Source organism: Erinaceus europaeus, chromosome 13 (assembly GCF_950295315.1).
Source record: "Erinaceus europaeus chromosome 13, mEriEur2.1, whole genome shotgun sequence".
NCBI classification, from domain to species: domain Eukaryota; kingdom Metazoa; phylum Chordata; class Mammalia; order Eulipotyphla; family Erinaceidae; genus Erinaceus; species Erinaceus europaeus.
In genome coordinates this window covers 5,060,402-5,078,351 of record NC_080174.1, presented here as the reverse complement: position 1 = coordinate 5,078,351, position 17,950 = coordinate 5,060,402, and the positions used below count along the sequence as shown (strand labels likewise).

General features: G+C 49.7%; 1 protein-coding gene across 4 annotated transcripts in view; it reads left to right on the top strand.

Moving 5' to 3' along the window:
- Positions 1 to 17,950, top strand: part of LOC103125412 (solute carrier family 22 member 1) — a 35,186-nt gene that overhangs the window by 10,706 nt on the left and 6,530 nt on the right. For all 4 annotated transcript variants that reach the window (XM_060205220.1, XM_007536192.3, XM_060205221.1 and 1 more), the window contains exons 4-8: positions 1,188 to 1,356; positions 2,372 to 2,486; positions 2,832 to 2,938; positions 8,718 to 8,932; positions 11,673 to 11,781. In XM_060205220.1, coding sequence (XP_060061203.1) covers positions 1,188 to 1,356; positions 2,372 to 2,486; positions 2,832 to 2,938; positions 8,718 to 8,932; positions 11,673 to 11,781 — 715 coding nt within the window. The remainder of the gene's footprint in view (positions 1 to 1,187; positions 1,357 to 2,371; positions 2,487 to 2,831; positions 2,939 to 8,717; positions 8,933 to 11,672; positions 11,782 to 17,950) is intronic.

The window sequence follows — 17,950 nt, the reverse complement described above, 5'->3', positions numbered from 1 at the left end:
TTGTGAATAGCGCAGCTGTGAACACAGGGCTGCCTGTATCTCTTCTAATTAGTGCTGAGTGTCCTCTGGACAAATGCCCAAAAGTGGTCTTGCTGGGTCATAAAGTGATTCCATTTTCATTTATTTAAGGACTGTCTGCACAGCCTTGACAGAGGCTACTAAAGTTTGCTCGCTCTCTCTCTCTCTCTCTCTCTCTCTCTCTCTCTCTCTCAAACTCTGTCTCATCTGAAAAACAAATCTCATAGAAAAAAGACCAGTGCCGAGGAGGGGCTCAGCAGGTAGAGTACAGGACTTCCATGCTTGAGATCCTGAGTTCGAGCCTCAGAACCAGAGCAGGGTCCTGGTTTCTCTCAAAAAACAATATATCTTTTAAAAAATTTCTCTATTTTCACACTTTATTTTGACTACTTTTTAAAAAACTATTTTATTTATATATTTTAATGAGAAAGAAATAGAGAGAAAGATACACACACAGAGAAAAAGATCAGAGCTCTGCTCAGTTCTGGCTGATGGTGATGCTGGGGATTGAACCTGGGACCTCAGAGTCTCAGGCAGGAGAGGCTTTTGCAGAACCATGATACTGTCTTCCCAGGCCCCAATTTTTAAAAAATATTTGTTTGTGGGAGTCGGGCAGTCGTGCAGCGGGTTAAGCGCATGTGGTGCAAAGCGCAAGGACTGGGGTAAGGATCCCGGTTCGAGTCCCCGGCTCCCCACCTGCAGGGGAGTCGCTTCACAGGCGGTGAAGCAGGTCTGCAGGTGTCTGTCTTTGTCGCCCCCTCTCTGTCTTCCCCTCCTCTCTCCATTTCTGTCTGTCCTATCCAACAACGATGACATCAATAACAACTACAATAATAAATAACAAGGGCAACAAAAGGGAATAAATATATTTAAAATTTTTTTTTAGATATTTGTGATTAACAGTGGGCTGCAAGATTGTGAGATGACAGGGTCTGGTTCCACACCATACCCACCAGCAGACTGCTGGCTTGTTTGTTTCTGCTCTTTTTTGATCAGCTAGTGAGCAGGACACAGAGGGTGTATCCTGGGGACCTGTAAGCCGAGAAGGGCAGGGACATGAGGACACAGGACCCCAGAAATGGGCGGGGGGGGGTGTGTCTGAGGATGCCTGGGATGCTCTCCCTGCCCCTGGGCCCCACAGTGACGTGGTGATGTGTCCTCTGTTCCAGTCACAGAGTTCGTGGGTCTGGGCTGCAGAAGGACGGTGGCCATCCTGTACCAGGCGGCGTACACGGTGGGGCTGGTGCTGCTGGCTGGAGTGGCCTTCGTGCTCCCCGACTGGCGCTGGCTACAGATGGCTGTGTCACTGCCCCTGCTACCCTTCCTGCTCTGCTGCTGGTACCGCCCGCCCCCCCCCCCTAGTCTCCGCAGTAGGGACCAGGCCCCCCTCCTGAGGTCCAGAGGCCAGGCTGGGCCATCGCCACCTAGACGGGGGTCACCCGCACAGGTGCGGGTCTGCCTGGGTGCCCAGGGCTGTGTGGTCGCAGGCTTCAGATCACAGGCTGGCCCTCCTTCTCAGAGCCTCTGATATAGCCTAGTGGTGACACCAGCCAGGAGCAGGGCCAGCTAGACACACCATACCAGGCAGCTGCTTTTTGGTAAATGAATGGAAAAAAGGAGTGAGTGGATGGATGGGTGGATGACTGAATAATTGAGTGAAAAAAATGAGTAAATAGACCAATAAAGGACCTGGTAAATGAACCAATGACCAAATGAAGGAACAGCTGAATAAATGAAAGTGTGAATGAACAGACGACCCTTTGGAGTGAGTGAGTGAACAAATAATGAACACGTAAATGTGTCAATGAACTAATGGATGAGCCAGTGACCACATGAATGAATAAACAAAGGAACATACGAATCAACGAATGATGAAATGAATGAATGAGCAAATGAATGAATGAGCAAATGAATGAATGAACTGGCCAGTGAGCAAATCATCACAGGAGTGCATGGATGAACAAAAGAGAGGAGAGACACCTGCAGCCCAGCTCCACTGCTGGTGAGGCTTTTACCACTGCAGGTGGGGACCGGAATCTTGAACCTGGATCCCCGTGCATGGTAACATGTGAGCTCCCTCTGGTGCACCACCGCCCGCCCCTCATGCCAACCTATTTCCCAGGGGCCGAGGGCTACCAGCACTCAGCAGAGAGGGGAAGCCCACAGGATGAGACCCAGGCGGGAAGCAAGGGCTCCCTGGTCTCAGCAGGTGGGCGCTGGGCACAGAGTGACCCACGGGGCTCCCAGGCCGGCACTCCTTGCCCCCACCACTTCATCCCCGTGGCTGTAGGGCTGAGTGCCAGCCCAGCTCTGTGAGAAAAGGAACACAATGGTGAACCATCCCTGCCTGCAGGTACCTGCCCGAGTCCCCACGCTGGCTGTTGTCACAGAAGAGAAACACCCAGGCCAGGAAGATTATGGAATACATTGCCCAGAAGAATGGGAGGCTCCCTCCAGCTGACCTCAAGGTGAGCGGGTCCCTGAGTCAGCTCCCCAGCCCCTGGGGGCTGGGTTTCAGATTTATGCAGAGCTGCCTGGAGCAGCCCTGGAGGTGGTGCAGTGGGCAGAGCGCTGAGGTTGCACCCCAGGTGCTGAGTTCAAGCTCCAGCACTGCTTATGCTGGTCAGAGGGATGCTCTGGCCTCCTCTCTTGAGCTGCCCAAGCAGGAGGGTGCTGGTAGAGTCTGGGGTGTGGGGTGGGGAGCACAGGAGAGGACAGGCTGGCCAGGGGCTGCGGAGGCCCTGGGAGGGAGCCTGGCCCCTCCAGCACTGTGGCTGTGATCTGAGCCTGCTGCCCTGCCCCCCAACCCCCAGAAGCTCTCCTTGGAGGAGGACACTGCAGGCAAGATGGCACCCTCCTTTGCAGACCTGTTCCGTACCCCAAGCCTGCGGAGAAATACCCTGATCCTCATGTACTTATGGTGGGTAAGGGACCCCAGTCACAGGTGTGGGGGACAAGGGGGAAGCAGTCTGTCTGCCGCCTACCATCTATCTATCTATCTATCTATCTATCTATCTATCTATCTATCTATCTATCTATCATTTATCTATCTATCTATTATCTATCTATCATCTATCTATCTATCTATCTATCTGTCATCTATCTATCTGTCATCTATCTATCATCTATCTATCTGTCATCTATCTGTCATCTATCTATCTATCTATCTATCTATCTATCTATCACCTATCATCTATCTATCTGTCATCTATCTATCTATCTATCTATCTATCTATCTATCTATCTATCTATCATCTATCTGTCATCTATCTATCTATCATCTATCTATCTATCATCTATCTATCTGTCATCTATCTATCTATCTGTCATCTATCTACCATCTATCTATCTATCTATCTATCTATCTATCTATCTATCTATCTATCTATCTATCATCTATCTATCTGTCATCTATCTATCTATCTATCTGTCATCTATCTATCTATCATCTATCTGTCATCTATCTATCTATCTATCATCTATCTATCTATCTGTCTCTATCATCTATCTATCTATCTGTCATCTATCTATCTATCATCTATCTGTCTCTATCATCTATCTATCTATCTGTCATCTATCTATCTATCATCTATCTGTCTCTATCATCTATCTATCATTTATCTGTCATCTATCTATCTATCATCTATCTATCTGTCATCTATCTATCTATCATCTATCTATCTGTCATCTATCTAGCTATCTGCCATCTATCTATCATCTATCTATCATCTATCTATCTATCATCTATCTATCTATCTATCTGTCATCTATATGTCATCTATCTATCTATCATCTATCTATCTGTCATCTATCATCTATCTATCTGTCATCTATTTATCTATCTGTCATCTATCTATCTATCTGTCATCTATCTATCTATCATCTATCTATCTGTCATCTATCTATCTATCCATCTATATATCTATCTATCATCTATCTATCCTCTATCATCCATCTATCTATCTATCTATCTATCCATCTATCTATCTATCATCTATCTATTTATCCATCTATCTATCTATCTATCTATCATCTATCTATCTATCTATCATCTATCTATCTATCTATCTATCTATCATCTATCTATCATCTATCTATCTATCATCTATCTATCTATCTATCATCTATCTATCTATCATCTATCTATCTATCTATCTATCTATCATCTATCTATCTATCATCTATCTAACTACCATCTATCTATCTATCTATCATCTATCTATCTATCTATCTATCTATCAATCAATCATCTATCTATCATCTATCTATCTATCTATCATCTATCTGTCTCTATCATCTATCTATCATTTATCTGTCATCTATCTATCTATCATCTATCTATCTATCTATCATCTATCAATCTATCTGTCTATCTATCTATCCATCTATACATCATTCATCCTTTTTCCTTGCATCCGTTCGTCTATCATTCACCTGTATCTGTCCATCTCTGTGACTGATTATCTACCTACCTATCACCTGTCTCTACCATCTGCCCCTCTCTAATCTCTGTCCTCATTTCATTATAGCCATTCAGCTCTATCTATCCAATTCTATCACCTTTCATCTCTATTTTTTATTAGCAAAATTCAATATTGATTTACAAAATTTCATGTCAGCGGGGTATAATTCACAGCCTTGAACCCCAAGTCCCTCCATTGCAGGCCAGGCAGTTCTCCCGAGGCGCAGACATGGGTGAACTGTCGTCTCTGCAACTTGCCGTCTACATTTGTACATAATTGCCCCGTTTCTTCCAGGTCCGGTCCTCCCTTCCCCTCCAAGCCACACACGACCCTATTACTCCATCCAAATCTCTCTCCCCTTTCCGTCCTCTCTCTCCGGGTCCTGATGGAGCTGGATCCGAGCCCTCTTATCCTCTTGCCCCCATCCCTTCTCCCCCACTGGGAGTATGAATCAAAGTTGTTTTTGGGGAGCAGAAGGTGGGAGTTCTGGCTTCTGTAATTGCTTCTCCTCTGGATTTGGGCATTGGTAGGTGGATGCACACCCCCAGCCCGTCTCTGTCTTTCCCTGGTGGAGCAGGGCTCTGGGGATCACTTCTCATCTCTATCTTCTTTCACTGCATGTGTCTGTCTCGATCAGTAGTCTATCACCCATCCGTCTCTCATCATCTTATCCTTTCATCACACCTGCTCATCTGTCTTTATCCATCTTTACCATGGGTTTTTTTTTTTTATCTCTCCCCTCTCTCTCACTGTTCTCCTTTCATACATGTGTTTATGTGGCACCTGTCTGTCCATATCTACTAGCCATCTCTCAGCTGTCATCGGCCTCTCGTCTCTCTTTCTTTCTGTCTCCTCACCTGTCTGTCTTCTACCTCCTGTGAGATGAGACTTGTCTGGACTCCCATTGATTTGCAGCACAGAGAAACCTTGGAGTCCGGCCTCCCTGGTGCCTGTGTCCAGCCTCACTGTCCCCGCCCAGAGCCCCAGCCCCTGCGCAGGACACACAGCCGCCCCCACGCTCACCTGCAGTGTCACAAAAGGCACACTCATATTTTAAAATTAGTTTTTAATGAACTAATTATCTATTTATTTGCTAGGATGGAGAGAAATTGAGAGGGAAGGGAGATAGGGAGACACCTGCAGCTCTGCTTCACCACTCATGGAGTTCCCCTGCAGGTGGGAAGCAGGGGCTCGAGCCCAGGTCCTTGCACATGGTGACAGTTGTTCTCAACTTGGTGTGCCACCACCCAGCCCCTCACTTTTCCGATAGCTCAAAAATAAGGAAAATACATTTTGAAAAGAAAAAAAGGAAGAAATTTGGGGCTGGAGAGATACTTCAGCCTGTTAGAACACCTACTTCATGCTCAAGGTCCCAGAGGTCCCAGGCTCAAGGCTTAGCACCACCACATGTCCAAGCTGAGTAGTTCTCTAGTCGTTTATAAAAAATTAAACAATTTATTTTAATTTATTTACAAAATGGAAATATTGACAAGACCACAGGATAAGAGGGGTACAATTCCATACAGTTCCCACTGCCAGAACTCTCCCTTGAAAGCTTTCTTATTCTTTATCCTTCTGGGAGCATGGACCCAGGAATCTACTTGGGTTGCAGAAGGTGGGAGTTCTGGCTTCTGTATTTCTTCTCCACTGGACATGGATGTTGGCAGGTGGATCCACCCCTAGCTTGTTTCTGTCTTTCCCTAGTGGGGCAAGGCTCTGGGGAGGGGGGTCCAGGACTCAGGTGAGTGTGTCTGCCCAGGGAAGTCAGGTTGGTGTCATGGTGGCATCTGCAACTTGGTGGCTGAAAAAGCATTAAGATCTAAAGCAGGACAAATTCTTAAATAGGGAAACTAAAGACAAGAATAGAGCAGATGAGATTTGAGATTTCCATCTTAGAGAAAGCTAGTGGGTCTATTTTAGGTCTGTTCCAAAGGGCCCATGACTTCACTAGTTTTTACCTGAGCCTGACAGCTCACATGCAGGTGGACCCAAGGTTATTGTTGGGGGAGATGGTGTCAGAGTTGAAAAAAGGACCAGAAATATGGATCAGGGAAAAAAGTAGCTCCCAAATATGGGAAGAAAAACAAATAGTTTTTTTTTTTAAATGTTAAAAAAGGGAGAGAGATTATTTAGAATTGGAAGAAATTTGAAGAAGTCATTTTTGAGTAGTCCAAGTACACCATTGTTCTTCTTCAAGGCTGAGGAGTTGGGCTGGGGGTGTTGCTTCAGTCAGAAGGGCTAATTTCTCTGGAGGAGCAGCAGCAAGAGGTGTGAGCTGTAGCGAGCTTTCCAGGGTCCGTGCACACAGTAATGTGTGTGCGCCCTCACTGAAATTATCTGTAGTCTGTGACAGCTCCGGTCCTAACCCCAGCACCACCTGGGATGCCAGTGCTGGAGTTAGTGTCTCGCCTCTTGTCTCTTGTCTCTCTCTCTCTCTCTCTCTCTCTCTGCATGAAGAAGTCTTTCTTTCAGAAGCAGTGAAATCATGAATGCTCATAGCTCTGACTCTAAGAATTTCCATTTATTTCCCTTTTCTTTTTGAAACTGTACTCAGGTTATCCCTGAAGTTTTTTTTTTAACCTACATGCTTACTTTCCCCCCTTTTCTTTTCTCTCTTCTTATTAGATACAGAGAAAAACAGAGAGGGCACACTGAGGAAAAGAGATGAGAGATGCCTGCAGCGCTGTTTCACTGCTCAGGAAGCTTCCCCCCTTGCAGGTGGGAACGGGCGCCTTGAACCTTGGTCCTTCTGCATGGTGACATGTGTGCGCAGCTGAGTGAGACAGAGCTGACCCTCTGTCATTTTGGCAAAGGCTGGTTGTATATATGGCATAAGAGAGAGAAAGAATCTCATGAAAGGAAGTCTCTGGTGTTGGGGATGGAACCAGGAGCCTTAGGGGCTCTGTTCTAGCTGGGCTATTTCCCTGACTTCCTGGCTTCCCTTGTCATTTGTTTTTTCTTGAAAACTCTGTTTTGATTTTTTATTAGATAGGACAGAGAGAAACTAAGAATGGGAGGAGGGGAGAGAGAGACCTGCAGACCTGCTCCCCAATCGTGAAGCTTCCCTGCTGCAGGTGGGGACCGGGGTTTGAACCCGGGTCCTTGTGTATGTAATGTGTATGCTCTGGGTGCACCTTCAGCTGAGCCCCGATCTTTATTTTTCATCCCAGGTTCTTTAGGCCTCCTGCCCTTGCCTGCAGAACGTGGGGGCTGACACTCCCCACCTGCTGGGCTGCCCTTGGCCTTCTGACTTCCTCTGTGACTCAGTTTCCCCATCAGCTTATGGGACACAACGGCGCCTGCATCCTAGATGTTTTGGGTGGGGGAGGACTGAGGAATTTCATACTCCAAGGGCTCAGGACAGCGTGGGACAGACGGGAAGATGGGAAGTGCTCAGTCACCCACCCCAAAGGGCTATTTTTTTTTTAAAGTAGCACATGTAGTTCCTAGGTTCTACCAGAAGATGGCATCCCTGCACAGTTGTTACTTTTCTTAAGCAGTTATTTATTTATTTATTGAAAGAGAAAGAGTGAGAGACAGAGAGAGAGAGGGAGAGGGAGAGGGAGAGGGAGAGGGAGAGGGAGAGGGAGAGGGAGAGAGAGGATACCAGCTATCGAACTCAGCACCTCAGGCTTGCGCTTCAGTCCTGCACCACCTCCCGAGCTGCTGTGAGCTGGGTCCCATGGAGTCTCCTGCCAGTGTGAGTAGGTGCAACTATTGAGCCACCTGGCTGCCTGCAGGGGGCGCTTGGGCCGAGCTCAACTCGCTGACTTCTCCCTTCTTGTCTTCACCCCCTGTCCCAGGAAGAATAATTTCAGCCCAGAGAAACAACGCGCCTCACCCCACCCCTCACTCGCTCGCTCACCATGCTCGGACCACAGAGGGTATAGTGAGGAGAAGCATCTGTCTGATGCCCTAGGCTCCGCTCAGGAGTCAGAGCAAACCTCCCAGCTGGCATGGGGCTAAATATCTTACAATACAAATGCCGCCTCCAAAATTATATTGCCCTGGGGTATCCTGCAGGCCGGTTCTGTGCTCCTTGGTGGAGTCCCCCCGTCTTCCCTAATTGCCGGGGATGTGTGGTCCTCTGGTCTCATGGGAAGTGTGAAGGGGAGTACCCTTTGGGGATACCTTCCTGGTGGCGGTCACCCCTCCCTGCTGCTGTCACCATAGGCTGTTCTGAGCCAGCGTCTCTCTGGGGCCGGGCTCACCCGGGACCCCTGCCCCTGTCCGCAGGTTCACCAGCTCCGTTGTCTACCAGGGCCTCATCCTGCACGTGGGGGCCACGGGCGCCAGTCTCCACCTGGACTTCCTCTACTCCGCGCTGATGGAGTTCCCCGCCAGCATCATCATCCACGTCACCATCGACCGTGTGGGCCGTCTCTACCCCATGGCCCTGTCCAACCTGGTGGCCGGTGCATCCTGCTTCATCATGGTCTTCAGTCCGCCTGGTGAGTGCTCTGGTCTGTCCAGCTGCCAGGCAGATGGATGGCTGGAAGAGCACAGAAGCTCTGCTGTTCCCAGAACAAGAACAGAGACAAGGGGTGGGGCCTAGGGAACAGGACACACTCTGCTGAGCTTGAGGCTCTGGGTTTGAGTTGTTGTACCACTTGGGAGCACCATGCACAGCACCCAGGGAGCCCCAGGAGGGTGGGTGGGCAGGACTGTGGGGTCTCTCCTCTCTCAGCACCATGCACAGCACCCAGGGAGCCCCAGGAGGGTGGGCAGGGATGTGGGTCTCTCTCAGCACCATGCACAGCACCCAGGAAGCCCCATGGAGGGTGGGCAGGACTGTGGGGTCTCTCCTCTCTCAGCACCAGGCACAGCACCCAGGGAGCCCCAGGATGGTGGGTGGGTAGGACTGTGGGGGTCTCTCCTCTCTCAGCACCATGGACAGCATCCAGGAAGACCCATGGATGGTGGAGCAGGGCTGTGGGGTCTCTCCTCTCTCGGCACCATGCACAGCACCCAGGGAGCCCATGGAGGGTGGGCAGGGCTGTGGGGTCTCTCCTCTCTCAGCACCCTGCACAGCACCCAGGGAGCCCATGGAGGGTGGGCAGGGCTGTGGGGTCTCTCCTCTCTCAGCACCCTGCACAGCACCCAGGGAGCCCCATGGAGGGTGGGCAGGGATGTGGGGTCTCTCCTCTCTCAGCACCATGCACAGCACCCAGGAAGCCCCATGGAGGGTGGGCAGGACTGTGGGGTCTCTCCTCTCTCAGCACCAGGCACAGCACCCAGGGAGCCCCAGGAGGGTGGGTGGGTAGGACTGTGGGGGTCTCTCCTCTCTCAGCACCATGGACAGCATCCAGGAAGACCCATGGATGGTGGAGCAGGGCTGTGGGGTCTCTCCTCTCTCGGCACCATGCACAGCACCCAGGGAGCCCCATGGAGGGTGGGCAGGGCTGTGGGGTCTCTCCTCTCTCAGCACCCTGCACAGCACCCAGGGAGCCCATGGAGGGTGGGCAGGGCTGTGGGGTCTCTCTTCTCTCAGCACCCTGCACAGCACCCAGGGAGCCCATGGAGGGTGGGCAGGGTTGTGGGGTCTCTCCTCTCTCGGCACCATGCACAGCACCCAGGGAGCCCCATGGAGGGTGGGCAGGGCTGTGGGGGTCTCTCCTCTCTCAGCACCCTGGACAGCACCCAGGGAGCCCCAGGAGGGTGGGTGGGCAGGGCTGTGGGGTCTCTCCTCTCTCAGCACCCTGCACAGCACCCAGGGAGCCCATGGAGGGTGGGCAGGGCTGTGGGGTCTCTCCTCTCTCAGCACCCTGCACAGCACCCAGGGAGCCCATGGAGGGTGGGCAGGGCTGTGGGGTCTCTTCCAGACTTGTGTGACTCTGTCCATGGAGTGGATCTGGAGCCCAGGGCCCCATCCACATAGGGCCTTTACTCTGCTGCTGAACCCTCTCCCCTCCCCCAGTCTGAGGGTTTTTAGTGAAACAACACGGCAGGAAAGAAAGACTGAATGGCAGGACAGGGGCTGTTTAGATTGGTTCCAGCTCTTTGCCTCTTTACGCGTTTAAACCGGGTGTGCCGCCACCCTGCTCCCTCGACCTCCCTACCTTTACCTTGACGAAACGAAACAGAAACAAAGAGAAACCCCCAGGGCTCCCTGCACAGTCCTCGGAGAAGACGCTGCTGGTGGGATGTTGGTGATCCCGGCTAGCTACAAGTTCAGGGTGCCGGGCTCCTGCTGCAGAGTGGCGGGACCTCAGACAGCCTCAGAAGGCTCTTCACGAGGCCTGGGAGCCTGGCCTCAGGCCAGGAGATGGGTCACCCGCTGGGAGGTGTCCCTCCCCGTGTTGGAGGCGTGGGTTCAGTCCCTGGCTTCACCTGGCACCCTGGGGTGGGGGAGACTCAGTGTGCTCCATAGATGGCAGAGCAGCGAGGCATCTCTCTCTCTCTCTCTCTCTCTCTCTTTCCTCTCTTCTCTTCCTCTATCTCTCCCTCTTCTCCCTCTCTTTCCCATTATCTATCTCCCTTCCCTCCCCTCTCTTCCTCTCTCTTTCCCTCCCCTCTCTTCCTCTCTCTTTATCTCTCCCTCCTTCTCTGTCCCTTTCCCTCTATCTCTCCTATCTTTTCCCCCCTCTCTTTCTATCTATCCCTTTCCCCCTCTCTCCTTCCCCTTTCTCTCTCTTTCTTCCCCCTCTCTTCCTCTATCTTTCCTTCCTTTTCCCTTTATTTCCTTCTATCTCCCTTCCACTTCACTCTTCTTCTCTATCTCTTTTCCTCTTTCTCCCTTTCCCTCTCCCTCTGTGTCTCCCTCTCCCTCTCCCCCTCCACCTCTCCCTCTCCCCCTCCACTTCTCCCTCTCCCCCTCCACCTCTCCCTCTCCCTTCCCCCTCCCCCTCTCCCTCTCTCCCTCTCTCAGAGTGAGGAGCTGATGGGGGGGTTCATCATGATGAATGACCCTTATGACAGAGCAGTCAGTCTGGGCACTGACGATGGAGCCTGTCTAAGCCCACCACGCTCCTGTGGGCTGGTGCCTCACCTCTATTTCATAGCAGGGGGGTTGGGGTGGAAAACTGAGGCAGTAAGTTGAAGCTGAGTCCCTGGCTGTCTTGAGCCAGTGCTGAGCCTCACAGAGACCTTCCTCTGATGGCACCTTGGACCCTTCCCCTCCCATCCCTGGGGGCTGGGCAGGGCCGTGGGGTCAGCCCCCACCCATGCCCACACCATTCCCCTCCTCCCCAGACCTGCACTGGCTGAATATTGCCGTGGCCTGTGTGGGCAGAATGGGTATCACCATCGTCTTCCAGATGGTCTGCCTGGTGAACACGGAGCTGTATCCCACCTTCATCAGGTGAGTGGGGTGGGAGTGCTCTTCCAGAATGGCTCGGCTTCCCGAGACGTCCCAGAGGGCCCAGGGGCTTAGGCCAGGAGGCAGCTGGTGTCGGTGTCTCCAGGCTCCCGCAGGGCTGGCGGCAGAGAACAATGTGCCTCAGATATCCGGCTGCCCTGCATTCTTGTCAGCACTCGCACTGGTCCATTTGTATCTAGTTTTATCTTATTTAATTTAATTGGAAGCTGGGTGGTGGCGCACCTGGTTGAATGCATACGTTACAATGCACAAGGATCCAGGTTCAAGCTTCCAGTTCCCACCTGCAGGGGAAAAGCTTTGCAAGTGGTGAAGCAGAGCTGCAGGTGTTTCTCCCTTTCTAGCTCCCCATTCTCTCTCAGTTTCTTTCTGTCTCTATCCAATAAATAAAGATAATATAAAAAATTTCAAATAATAATTTAATTAATTGACACCAGGGTTATCACAAGGGCTCATTGCTGCTACTATGAATCCACTGCTCCAAGGGCCATTTTTCTTTTTTGTTCCTTATGCTTTACTGGATAGAGAAGGAAAGAAACTGAGGGGGAAGATGGAGAGGGAGAGAAATAAAGATACACCTGCGGGTCTGCTTCACCACTCGTGAAGCTTTCCCCCCTGCAGATGGGAAGCGGGGGCTCGAACCACATCCTTGCATGTAGTGATGATTTTTTAAAAAAAATTAGTGATTTAATATTGATTTACAAAATTATAAGGTAAGAAGGGTACAATTCCACACTGTCCCCACTGTTCTGTGTGTCCTTTCCCTCCACTGGAAACCACAGTAATTCTCCCAAGGATTTTTTTTTTTTCCTCCAGGGTTATCGCTGGGGCTTGGTGCCGGCACCACAAATCCACAGCTTCTGGAGGCCATTTTCCCCCCCATTTTATTGGGTAGGACAGAGAGAAAGTGAAAGAGGATGGGGATAGAGAGGGAGAGAGGAAGATAACACCTGCAGGCCTGCTTCGCCACTTATAAAGGAATTCCCTGGCAGGTGGGGAGTCGGGGCTGAAACTCAGGTCCTTGCGCAGGCCCGTGCGCCTAGTACCATGTGCGCTTAACTGGGTGCTCCACTGCCCCACCCGCAGCCTTATTTCTGTAACCATCAGCTGTTTCCTCTGTTTGCTCTGCTCCTTTGTTGGGAGGTCAGGCAGTCTACTCTCAGTTTTGAAGGTTGCTTGCTGGAGCTCAGAGAGAAGGTGAATGTGTGTTGGTCACTTCTGAATACCGTTTGGGAAGTTGGGAAGTGATGGGGCTGGGTGGTGGCTCAGCCAGTAGAGCTCATGCTACCGTGCTCTCGAGCACCCAGGTTCAAGCCCTGGTTCCCCAGCTGCAGGGGGGAAAGCTTCACATATGGTGGAGCTATGCTCCAGGTGTCCTGCCTTTCTCTCTTCTTTCCCCCAACCTCTATAAAAATTCCCAGCTGTGAACAGAGCAGTCTTGCACACACTGAGTCCTAGTGATAACAGTGGTTTAAGAAAAGCGATTGAGGGGCCAGGCGGTGGTGCACCTGGTTGAGCGCTCATGTCACACTGCAAAAGACCCGGGTTTAAGACCCCGGTCCCCACCTGCAGGGGGGGAAAGCTTTGTGAGTGGTGAATCAGGGGCTGAAGGAGTCTCTTTGTCTTTCTCTCTGTCTCCCCTTACCCTCTCAATTTCTAACTGTCGCTATCCAGTAAATAAAGATAATAAAAAAAATTAAACAAGGGATTGTGTAACTCCCCTAGGAGCTCTGCAGTTCTCTCAGGAGAAAAGAGGGCAGAACAGGAAAACCCAATGAAGATGTCTCACCTGTGAGATGTTTTCTCAAAGCAGGTGGCAAGTGTAACCAGATAAACGACAACTCAGTCTGAAGTGCCAAGAAGTCAGTCAGTGCTGCAGTGTGAGGCCCTGGCACTGGGGAGGGAGCATCACGGCTCTGTAACAGGCTCCGCGGTCCCAGGTTCGACTCCAGTACCATCCCTGGCCAGAGCTGAGCAGTGCTGTGGTCAAAGTAAAGCATCAAAAAACAAGATCTTAAAGCAAGCACACACGTGCGCGCACACACACACACACACGCACACACGCACGCACACACACACACACGCACACACACACGCACGCACGCACACACGTGCGCACACACACATGCGCGCATGCACACACACGCACGCACACTCACACACACATGCACACATGCATGAGCACACACGCACATGCACACACCTATACACGCACGCACGCACACACACACGTGTGTGCACACACGCGCGCACACACACGCACACATACTCACACATACACACAGGCACGCACACACATACGCACACACACACGCACTCACACATACACACACGCGCACACACACACGCATGCACGCACATGCACACACACACACACACACACACACACTTCCCCTGGAAGAGTAGGTGACATGATAGTGGAAGTTAAAGTCTTCTTGAGAAAGAAAACAGAAAAGAACATTTAAAACCATTGAGAAAAGAAAACCAAACTTAAAGCTGTTCAAAGACAAAACAGAGCTAAAAATAGCAAAATAAAATTAAAATAAACAGTTTAAAATGCTGAGAGATGACATATAATATATATGCTATTTTGCCCCCCAAAGATAGCCGTAATAACAAAAGAGATAAGTACAACTCAAGAAATTAAAAAAAATTTTTTTTCAAGGAAACTTCTAGAATTGAAGGAATGCTTGAATTAGTCTATCTGGCCTTTTGCATGCATGTGGGGGTTTTACGTCTGTGTGACCCCACTGCTTCTGGTGGATTTTTTTCCCCTTTGAATTTCAGAGAGAGGTTCAAACCCTGGCACCACTTGGTAGGTGCTATGCCCCCAGAGGAAGCTCTCATGCTGTGGTGCCTTTCCCCCCCCCACCCCCCATGTGAAGAGGTGATACATAGTGATGGAATCATGCATGCAAAAGGCCTAGGCTTTGCAAAAAAAAAAAAATCTATTTATTTTTAGACATAAAGGCAGACACTAGAGAAAGATAAATTAACTGAGATGTATGAGGCAGCAGGAGGAATAAAAGACATCAATTCTGTCATTTTAACCTTAGTAGGGATACCTGAAGGAGTCAGAATCATATGAGGTGTCTTATATAAATTTCTAAAGACGACTGTGAGAAAAAACACAAGCCTTCTGAATTACTGGAAAAATGCATGAAATCAGCACATACTGGGGGAAAAAACCAAGGTGCTACAATCAATACACAGCCATCCAGGGGAGCTAGGGGCTGAGTTGACACCCCTTAAGAAAGATGAGAGAGGGTGAGAGAGGGAGAGAGAGGGAGGGAGAGGGAGGGAGAGGGAGAAGGGGAGGGAGAGAGGGGGGGAGAGATGGAGAGAGAGGGAGAGAGAGATATGGATAGAGATAGAGATAGAGATAGATAGATAGATAGATAGATAGACAGACAGACAGGGAGCACAGCACCAAAGTTTCCTTCAATGCAGTGGAGGCCTGTCTTGAACCTGGGCTTCTTCTTCTAGCATTTGCCCTTCTTCCGTAGCCAGTCAACAGCGTCAGGTTGAGCCTGATGTAAAGTTTCAAGACCTCCTTTGAATCTGGAGAGGTGGCAGTCGTTGACTATGTGGGTCATAGTCTGTCTGGAGCCGCAGGGGCAGTTCGGGTCGTCTCTGGCTCCCCAGCGATGGAACATAGCGGCGCACCGGCCATGGCCTGTTCGATAGTGATTGAGGAGGGCCCAATCATAATGTGCTAGGTCAAAGCCGGGTGGACGCTTGCAGGGGTCTGTGATGAGGTGTTTGTTCTTGACCTCAGCTGACTGCCAACTCTGTTTCCAAGAGTCTGCAACAGAGAAGTTCAGTGTAGGCGTAGGGGACCAGATTGGGTGACGAGACGTCAAGCGTTGGACAGGGTGGGCGAAGATATCCGCGTATATTGGCAGGTCCGGTCGAGCGTAGACGTAGGAAATGAACTTAGATGATGCCGCATCCCGACAAATATCTGGCGGGGCGATGTTGCTAAGAACTGGCAGCCATGGAACCGGGGTGGAACGGATGGTTCCAGAAATTATCCTCATGGAGGAATATAATTTGGAATCGACCAAGTGGACATGGGGGCTACGGAACCATACTGGGGCACAGTATTCTGCAGTGGAATAGCATAATGCCAGAGAGGATGATCGTAGTGTGGAAGCGCTCGCGCCCCATGAGGAGCTGGCCAGTCTTGCAATGATGTTATTCCTCGCGCCCACCTTTGCTGCAGTTTTTATGAGATGTTCGTGAAATGACAGGGTGCGATCGAGAGTAACGCCAAGATAGACTGGCTGGGCTTCATGCCGGATTCTCGTATCGCCAAGCTGCACATTAAGCTCATGCGAGGCCGAGGCATGGTGTAGATGGAAAACAGATGATACCGTTTTTGCAGTGCTAGGGATTAGTCGCCATTTTTTACAGTAATCAGATATCAGAGACATGTCTTTCGTGAGTGTTTCCTCGAGGATGTCGAACTTGGATGCCTGAGTTGCACAGCAGATGTCATCGGTGTAGATGAACTTCCTTGAAGAAGTTTCTGGAAGGTCACTGATGTAAATATTAAATAGTGTAGGAGCCAGAACCTGGGCTGGGCTGCACGAATGGCGGTTTGCCGTCCTCTTGAGTTACTGGGATGCCAGGAAAAAGTCCTGTTTCATTTCTGCTTTGAAAAGCACAAAAAACACGCCACGACCATGCCATTCGGCAAGTATCTTTGAAGACAAAATCAGTGTAAAAATGTCCTAACTCCCCCACTGAAGAAGAAAGAGGAAGGAGGAGGACTTGCTGACCTGAGTCCAGGGTGAGATCTGGCTCGTCTCTGCGCACAGAAATACTTCAGGCAAAGACAGACGACTGCACAGCCGGTCAGAAAAGCACCAGCGTGGGCAGGGCCCAGATAGTGACAGGGAGGACAGGGAGGGAACCCACACTGGTTCTCCAGGAGAATCACATCGAACATTTAATTGATGGAACAGTTCAGGGACCTGTGGTGGTGCACCTGTTAGAGTTACCATGCACCAAGACCCGGGTTCAAGACCCCGATCCTCACCTGCATGGGGGAAGCTTCACTAGCTGCAAGGCAGAGCTGTACTGCAGGTCTCTCTCTCTCTCCCTCTCTCTCTCTCTCTCTCTCTCTCCCACTCTCCCATTCCTCTTCCTCTCCCTTTCCCTCTCCTTCTCCCTCTTCTCTCTCAATTTCTGTCTGTCTCTATAAAAAATAATTTTTAAAAAAATAAAAAAAAGAAAAATCCCATATGGTCTGTCTAGCTATTGGTCTACAGTGTAGGGGAAGGAGGGAAATTCTCAAAAATATTTCTAAAGCTACCAGAATACTGGTTTATCAAAGAGCAGTGCCAGCACTATGAGTCCAATACTCCTGGAGGTCATTTTTTCCATTTTATTGGATAGGACAGAGAGAAAATAAGAAAGGAGGGGAGACAGAGAAGGAGAGAGGAAGAGAGATACCTGCAGACCTGCTTGGCCACTTGTGAAGCAACCACCCTGCAGGTGGATAGTGGGTTTGAACCTGGATCCTTGCGCAGGTCCTTGTGCTTAACTATGTGCACTTAACTGGGTGCACCATCACCTGGCCCCCACTATGAATCTTAAGCAGTATATTATCAAATGGAATAGTGAAGCACAATAAAATAACAAGACATCAAATCTAAGGGCAGTGGCTCCTGATATACAAAAATAGTTTAACATTAGGCAGTACAATAACAGTAGTCAGTAATAATAAGTTAATAATAATGAAAAATAAATCATAGTAACTACAATTATAACACCATTATGTCAATTACTTTTAATAGTCATATTATATAATAATCAGTTTTAGAATGATATTATCACTATAATACATAGCAATCCATATCATTACAGAATAACAATTCATTTGAACACACTAGAAGTAGAGAAAGTATACTCTCATCTCCATAGGCAGTGAATAAAATTCAAGATAGATTCTTGTTTTTAAATTATCCAAGGAGGCCTGGGTGATTTTTTAAAAAAAATTTGCCTCCAGGATGATTGCTGTGGTTTAGTGCCTACACTACGAATCCACTGCTCCTGGTAGCCATCTTTTTTCTCATTTTATTGGATAGGACAGAGAGAGACTGAGAGAGGAGGGGGAGACAGAGAGGGAGAGAGACAGAGCGACACC